The sequence below is a fragment of the Nicotiana tomentosiformis genome, chromosome 10, assembly GCF_000390325.3.
Source record: "Nicotiana tomentosiformis chromosome 10, ASM39032v3, whole genome shotgun sequence".
Lineage (NCBI taxonomy): Eukaryota > Viridiplantae > Streptophyta > Magnoliopsida > Solanales > Solanaceae > Nicotiana > Nicotiana tomentosiformis.
In genome coordinates, this window is record NC_090821.1 from 51,277,988 (window position 1) to 51,286,139 (window position 8,152).

The 8,152-nt window shown below is 39.2% G+C and overlaps 1 protein-coding gene across 4 annotated transcripts; it reads left to right on the forward strand.

Moving 5' to 3' along the window:
* Nucleotides 1-2,996: 2,996 nt before the first annotated feature.
* LOC104102598 (uncharacterized) lies at nt 2,997-7,472 on the forward strand. 4 transcript variants are annotated; one of them, XM_070187572.1, is made up of 7 exons: nt 2,997-3,112; nt 3,426-3,514; nt 3,606-3,675; nt 4,954-5,063; nt 5,702-5,816; nt 6,956-7,051; nt 7,126-7,472. In XM_070187572.1, exons 2-6 carry the CDS (start codon nt 3,454-3,456, stop codon nt 7,038-7,040), a joined length of 441 nt encoding a protein of 146 aa, XP_070043673.1. In that variant the 5' UTR covers nt 2,997-3,112; nt 3,426-3,453; the 3' UTR covers nt 7,041-7,051; nt 7,126-7,472. The 4 variants fall into 4 exon arrangements, with proteins under 4 accessions (XP_070043673.1, XP_070043674.1, XP_070043672.1 ...); XM_070187573.1 differs by having other exon boundaries at nt 6,956-7,049; nt 7,122-7,472; XM_070187571.1 differs by having other exon boundaries at nt 6,956-7,472.
* The last annotated feature ends 680 nt before the right edge of the window (nt 7,473-8,152 follow it).

The window sequence follows — 8,152 nt, forward strand, 5'->3', positions numbered from 1 at the left end:
GGACAAGGTCAAATCCACGACCAAAGTATGGAAGGGCAGGATGGACCTGCTGCCTTGGAGAAAGAAGCTATGAAGGCGGAGCTGGAATCGGTCAAGAACCAACTCTGGGTGGCGAAGGACAAAGCAGATAGGTGGTCTCAGCTAAATGATGATCTTCGGTCACAGCTGAGCTCGGCTATCATGGAATGGGATGCCCTTGGGCAAGAATATGCTGCAATGAGGTCTAGACTAGATGCGACCTCTGCTGATGCCGAGGAAATGGTGGCCCAGTACAAGGCTGATGTGGAGACGGCTGAGACCCGGTTAAAGATGAAGCTGAGTATATAAAGCGGCTATCCCGAAGAGAGACCCTCGAAGAGATTCATGCCTGAGGCTTTGACCTACCGGCTGAGATTGAAGAAGTTAGGAGACTCAAGGCCGAGGCAAAAGAGCTCTATGAGCCCGAGGATCCCAAAGGCTCCGAGGGTTTCGAGGGCTCTGAGGGCTCCGATGGTTCTGGCGATGAGTCGGGCCCCGGTGAAGACCAGGCATAGATGCCTTAGTATTTTTTTTAGTTTTTCCTTATGTATTGTTTTTTTTATTTTGAGGTCGTTTTGTTGGGCCTTTGTAAATTTATTTTGGAGTATATAATTTTTTTCCTTTTCTGGCAATACCATGTCTTTTCTTTTTAGCATCTTCTTGCAATTTCTATTTGTGTATTGGTTTTGATGCCTTAGCATAAAATTAGACTTCGATGCCACTTTGGTTTACTTGTGGCTTCGAACCCTCGGTGAGATCGAAGGTTTTTAAGATGCTTAAGTGTCTTTAGATGATTTTTTTGTCGAGGGTAACCATTTAGTAGGTTTCGAATTTCGTAAGGGCCTTACTTTCTGGTCACGGACTTCGGACAACTCCGAGCCATTTTTAGGGTGGCCGTAGCCTTTTATATTTGGTCATTGCCTAATGGTTTTTTTGCCTCTCGAATTCGGTAGCCTGGGTCATCCGAATTTTCATCGGGCAACAGTCCCCGAGTAGGGGTAGCCCATGGGCTTTAGGATCCGGAATCAAAAAATGCATAGTAACAAAGCGTAAAGGAAGTAGAAATTTCTTTCATTGCTTAATATGCAATGTACACAATTGAAGGCGCATAAAATCTTGTGCCATGACTAGAGTGGACTAATCATCATAGCCTTCAGTATCTGTTCAAACAAAAAGATCCTAATTTGAGGCAGAGAAGATGGTTGGAGTTGTTGAAAGACTATGAGTAGAAAGGCTGTGAGTATGGGCAGTCTTGCGTATATTCCGGTTGGAGAGAGGCCATTAGCTGTAGATGTTCAGACTTTGGCTAATCAGTTCATGAGGTTAGACGTTTCAGAACCCAATCGGGTTCTAGCTTGCACAGTCGCTTGGTCTTCTTTATATGAGCGCATTAGAGAGAAGTAGTATGATGTTCCTCATTTACTTGTCCTTAAGGACACGGTGCAGAACGGTAATGCCAAACAGGTTGCTGTGGGGGAAGATAGAGTTCTACGAATGCAGGGTCATATTTATGTGCCTAATGTTGACGGGCTTCGTGAATTAATTCTTGAAGAGGCACACAGTTCTAGGTCTTCTATTCGTCCAGGCACCACCAAAATGTATCAAGATTTGCGGCAACATTATTGGTGGAGGAGAATGAAAAAGGATATAGTTGAATATGTAGCTCGGTGTCTGAATTGTCAGCAAGTTAAGTACGAGCATCAGAGACCTGGTGGTTTGCTTCGAAAGTTAGAAATTCCTGAGTGGAAGTGGGAGCGTTTCATTATGGATTTTGTAGTTGGGCTCCCATAGACTTAGATAAAATTTGATGCAGTTTGTGTCATTGTGGACAGGTTGACCAAGTCAGCACATTTCGTTCCAGTGGCAGTTACCTATTCTTCAGAAAGGTTGGCTGAAATTTACATTCGTGAGATTGTCCGCCTTCACGGTGTGCCCGTGTCTATTATTTCAGATCAAGGTACGCAGTTTACCTCACACTTCTAGAGGGCTGTACAGCATGAGTTAGGCACGCAGGTTGAGTTGAGTACAACATTTCATCCACAGACAGACAGATAGTCAGAGCACACCATTCAGATATTGGAAGATATGTTTCGCGCTTGTGTTATAGACTTTGGAGGTTCTTGGAATCAATTCCTGCCACTTGCTGAGTTTGCTTATGATAATAGCCACCAGTCGAGCATTCAGATGGCTCCATATGAGGCATTATACAGAAGGCGATGTCAATCGCCAGTTTCTTGGTTTGAACCGGGAGAGGCTCGGTTGTTCGGTACCGATTTGGTACAGGATGCCTTGGATTAGGTTATGATTATTCAGGATCGACTTCGCACAGCTCAGTCTAGGCAAAAGAGTTATGCCGACCGTAAAGATCGTGATATTGCATTCATGGTTGGAGAAAGAATATTACTTTGGGTTTCACCTATGAAAGGTGTAGTGAGGTTCGGAAAGAAGGGCAAGTTGAGCCCTAGGTATATTGGACCTTTTGAAATTCTTGAAAAGGTGGGTGATGTAGCCTACATGCTTGCATTACCACCCAGTTTATCAGCGGTTCATCCGGTGTTCCATGTGTCTATGCTCCAAAAATATCATGGTGATCCGTCCTATGTGTTAGATTTCAGTTTAGTACAATTGGACAAAGATTTGACTTACGAGGGGGAGCCGGTGGCTATTCTAGCCCGGCAGGTCCGGCAGTTGAGGTCTAAGAGTTATCCTTCAGTTCGAGTGCAATGGAGAGGTCAGCCGGTAAAGGCATCTACCTGGGAGTCCGAGTCGGACATGCGGAGTAAATATCCACACTTATTCACCAGCTCAGGTACTTTTTCTAACTCCGTTCGAGGATGAACGTTTGTTTTAGAGGTGGAGAATGTGAAGACCCAAAATGTCATCTTTAAATTTAATAAGTAATTCTTTGTTCTAAGACCTCGAAAAGCACTATTTATCATTTCTCGACTTGCGTGCGCTGTCCGTATAATTTTCGAAAACGTTTTTGTGTGATGCTTCGTATATCAGTTTTTTTTTTTTGTTATTTCCCTTTCGTAATCGTAGCTCTTTTTGGTGTTTTACTGAAGCTGCTAATCCATATCCAAGTCTCGAGCAGGTGCAATTTGTTTTTCACTCTGAAATTAGTTTGGCTTTTCAATTTCAATACTAAGAAAAAGTTGTTTTTGCCCGTCTTCTGTTTGATGAAATTCCTCTGAGAACCTCTCTCTCTCTCTCTCTCTCTCTCTCTCTCTCTCTCTCTCTCTCTCTCTATATATATATATATATATATATATATATATATATATATGTGTGTATTTTGATGGTGAATTGCTTCCAATTGTTTCTGTTTTCTGCAAATTCTTATGAAAATCAACCATTGAGATTGAATTGTAAATACCTTTTCCTTCCTTTTTGTCCCTCTATTGCAGTGTGCTTATTGTAGGCAGAAGAATATAAATGGACTGGGCATTTGTGCATAAAATTTGGGAGAAATGGATTTCGAGCAATGTTGGTTCAGGTCAGTGAATGTAACACTTCTGAAGAAGTTTATCTGTTCTTGTTTAACTTTAACATGTATAGTTAGCTGAAATAGATTATCCCTCTTTCAGGTCAACCATTAAAGGCTGCTTTGCTGTTAAACTACGACCCCAATGGCCCTTCTCGTCTGATATCTACCATGTAAGTGAAAATGTGGAAAAACCATTTAAAGCTCTTACCTTTTTCTGTTAATGTGCGTTTTCAGATAGCTAACTGGTTATTTTGAACAATGCAATTGCCTTTTTTCTAGTAGGAATTTTTTATGACGATAATAAGTTCAGAAAGTTGGCCGCATCAAAAAAGATAAAAGTTCAGAAAGTTGATCAAAACCCTTTTCCCTCAAATACCACCAGTACTTTGATATTAGTGATCTTTTATCTTCTTTTACTATAATGAAAATGATCTTTTCTGATAAAAGTGATCTTTTATCTTTTATTTATTTTTATTTTTTGATAACCATGATGTTCGGGCCAGCTTTTCCGCACCTCGACTAATTACTCGAGGTGCGTGCTACCTCCCACCATCACAGGTACCTCGTAATTCTATCCACCAAGGCCTGGATAGATGGGAAGAAATCACCTAGTGTTTTTGCCCGCGCTAGATTTTGAACCTGAGATCTCATGGTTCTCAACCCACTTCATTGACTACTAGACCACACCCTTGGGTGCAGTCTTTTATCTTATTTTACTATAATGAAAATGATCTTTTTCGCTTCAGTATAAGAAACTTTCCTCCTTATTCTCAAGCCTTTCATTTTGGTGTGACTTCAGATTTTAGTGTAATTTTAGCTGCCAAATAAACTTATAAACCTGAGAAACATAAAACAGAAGACTGTCCAACCATTCTCCTTGCTCTTATAGTGGAAGCCTACACATGGTTAAAGATTTTGCTTTATGGGTTGGTGAAATACTGAAAAGTTGAAGTTCAAGTGTCATTTTCTTGAGTTGGTGAAATAAGTACTGGTGTTCTACTTGTGCTTTTCGATTAGTAAAGATATGCTTATTGACAAAAGGGGAAGACCCAGTATTTGCTTTGTACACGAGGATTGAATTGCTCTAGCAAAAAGATGCTTTTTACAAAGTTAATTGAATCGTCTGTACATATATGAACATCACAAGTACTCCAAAATAGACCAAGTATGGTGCTCTGCATTTCTAGGAAGGTTCTCTCAGCCTCCCACATATATAGCTGCAGTGCAAAAACAACCAGCAGTCATGCTTTAGTTGTGAAGTAACACAAGAAACTTTACTTACTCGAGTTACTTCCATATGGGGCAATAGATGATGAGATAAGAAGCAAAAGAAATTTCTTTTTGGAGACTTTATAGTAGCCAATATGTGCAAAACAGTTTTCTTTTTCGCTTTGCTTTGCCCTTATGGAAAAAGGTGTAGTTTTAAAGCCTAATGTTTATGCCTGTAGTGCAGAGCAAGAGGGCATAAAGGGAGATCCAACTGAAATGTGTGAACTTGTCAGTTTCGTCAAGAGAAACAAACTGCAGACTGAGAGCTTCTTCATTGGACAGAATCAATGTGAGTTGATTGCTGTTTACAAATAAAAATATATCATGCGTAAACTTTGGATTTCGGGAACTATGTTATTTTTTAGCCCGTCATCTGAACTGTATGTCTTGGATTTGGCACTTTGGTTGGAATGTGTAGAAGATAGTGATGTGGTACTTACAGTCATGTTCGTACTTTGCCTCTCCCACCTATGTGATATTGAGAAGTAAATGCAATATATCTATTTTTTCCATATAAAAGTTTTTCTGGGTGGTTGGGCTGCTTCTAGGGTTTGACAGCGTCATTTAAATTAAAAAAAATTAATTTAGTCCTTTTCTACTTTTGATTATTTTGGTTAGCTCCCTGGGCAGGTTTATTGTAATGGAGCTAACATTGATCCTTCTTGTAACTTTGCATCTTCTTGATGCTTACAATGAAACAACTTATTTCATAAAAAAAAAAAAAAACAGAAAAAAAAAAAAGCGTTTGACAGCATTGTTTGTGCACTCAGTCAATAATGCAGAGCAAACACAAACTGTGATGCCTCAGTACTTGTTTATGCTCGTTGTAATTGCTATTCTTTAGAAAGGATCACTAAGACCAGAACAACTGGTTTGTTTTTGGAAGTAAACACTACCTAAAAGCTAGTTTTGCCATTTTGTTGACAGATCTTGTAACGACAATTCATGAGAGTTGGTTCAGTGCAAGATGCATGAGTACTTCAAAACCTGCTGGTGAAGGTGCTATTCTGATGCACACTGGAGCGTTCCTCTTGATTGGATTGTAAGTGTTCCTTACTTAGGTGTACAGTTGGCCAATCTACACCCACCATTCTCCGGGGTACTCAACAACTAGAGTCATCTCCCTTTCTCCTTTTAGCTTTAGTCAGTCTATGGTGTAGTGACTAACCAAATTGCTTTGAAACATACCACGACTCTTTAGGTTTGAAGCATGGAAAGAACATACTTGTTAATTAATGTCAATCTTTCTTTTTAGGAACTACTAAAATTTGAAGAAATGCTTTTATAAATAACAAGAAAATTCCATCAAATTCCTTTGTTGATTGTTAAGATTCCTGTAAATTCCTTCAGAGCTCTTTGTTGATCTTTTCTTGAATTCATTCAAGATTTTCCTAAATTAAGGTCTTCAGAGAATCACTTTTTGGACCTTCTCTTATATGTATATTCCAATTTTTTCCTTCTTTAATCTCTCTCAGTACTTCAAATTTTCATTTATTGGAAGCTAGCTCTTTTTGTCGAATCTACAAAGAAATTTGTCTTATACCCCCTTCCACAAAACCATATGTGAGTATGTAAATTCTCACAAAGATATAGGGTTGGTTCCATTGGCTTCTCCATCCTCACTTGGTTCAGAACTCCACAGAGCTAAGTAATTGTTAATTGCTTTGATCTAGAAACCCCTGCAAAATCTGCCCAAAGCTTCTATTATTTCATCGCCTTGTTGTAGGTTTATATCCCTCTTTCTACTTGTCTAAAAGGAAAAAAAAATCCTCTTTCTTCCTACATTAGTGGGACTCTGATGAAGCCTATTCTTTTCCTTCTGTAGTCATGCTTGAGTTTAACCGTGTACATCTTCTCTGGTTTAGGGTTGCGTTTGGCTGTGAAGGTCTCTCAGAAGACCATCGTTTTTTACTGTGGGACACATGAACCTCTTTGTCTATCTACATTAGTTCGAGTCTGTTAGCTATTGGATTCAATGCACAGGGACCTTTGTAAATGAGGATTTTATGCATCCAGTTAGATAAGGTCCCAAAATCAGAGTTTGCTGTTAAAGTATGTAATTCCACATTTAAACAGAACACATGCAGCCTGCAGACTTTTTTAGTGACTATGCTTAAACATGCTTACTTGAAATTGAGATTTGACTCACTGGAACCATGAATTTACTATTTGTTCATACAGATATGATGGCTCGATTGGTTCAGCATGCCGTGCAATGGTAGCTCTCGATCAGTTTGCGTGGCAACTTAGTCGAAGAAATCATTGATTGCTTCATATGTATGTCAAAAGATGTTACGTTTCTATTGGATTGCTCGGGTTTTTCTTTATTTACCATTTTGTTCTTTGCATAGATCCATGGTCTCTGCATTTTGTTGAATCAATATTTCTTGAGCTGCAAACTGGTAGCGTATTGGATGTCTTTATACAAGCTCAGTACAAAATTCAAGGCGGTTCACCTAAACTAGTCGAGGGCATTTTTTTGATTACACAGACACTGAAATTCTAGTTGATCATTTGGTGATGCTTTCACCTGAATGTGGCAAGGCAGAGTGAAGGAGCAAACTACGTGATGGATTGTCAACTAAGCTGAGTAGCAAGATGGATATAGTAGTTTAGCTCTAACTATAGGCATGTAGAACTAGTGTTATATATGAACATATCTTCTTCAAATTAATTTTAGCGCTTCATTTTGGGGTTATTATTTTTAAATGGTAACCCAGTTCCTTATTTGGATAAGGACAGGCCTATCCTTATACAAGAAATATCAAGGAGATAGAAGTGATAATCTCACAATGTAACATACATATAACATAGATAAGCTTCAAACTAAAGTTCTTAATCCGTTGGTAACTTGTATCAACGCATGCTACCTAACCAGGGCAAGCTAGGAGATATTCACTCTAACTATTGAAATTAAAGTATTTAGAAATCCTTTATCATTATGTGGGCACGGTTCATACAATCGTTTGGCCCTTATAAAAAATCCTAACCACCAAGGTTTAGCTTTTAGTACATAAAATTTCATACTTCCCTTGCAACAGATCTTAATCTGGGGGTGACGGCCCCCAGTATTCAAGGTTGAACTCGCGAGGGCTCGAATACTATTGACCTGAAGCAAACGATCATTGATTTTGGTTTGAAACTGGTCTTCAAATATAAGGTAGCACATTTTACTGTTACCTCGTTAAAAACCTTGTCGGAAAACCTACTTCGGGACAAAATCGGTTCAAGAAAAAAAAAGTGCAACACATGCTTTCAGACCTAATAGCCACAGTCGTCCTTGGCTGATTACCTGCATAAGTTTGTCCGATTTTTAACATGATTAAAAAGTAATTGAGTTTGTCACGTTCGAGTTGTTTGGTAGTTGCACGCCGTTTC

Bases quoted from the DNA above. Each gene is read 5' to 3' on its own strand.
- LOC104102598 (XM_070187571.1), top strand. From the start codon at position 3,454: ATGGACTGGGCATTTGTGCATAAAATTTGGGAGAAATGGATTTCGAGC. The intron at 3,676-4,953 runs GTAAGTGAAAAT...TTATGCCTGTAG, and splicing joins TCTCGTCTGATATCTACCAT to TGCAGAGCAAGAGGGCATAA. The intron at 5,064-5,701 runs GTGAGTTGATTG...TTTTGTTGACAG, and splicing joins CTTCATTGGACAGAATCAAT to ATCTTGTAACGACAATTCAT.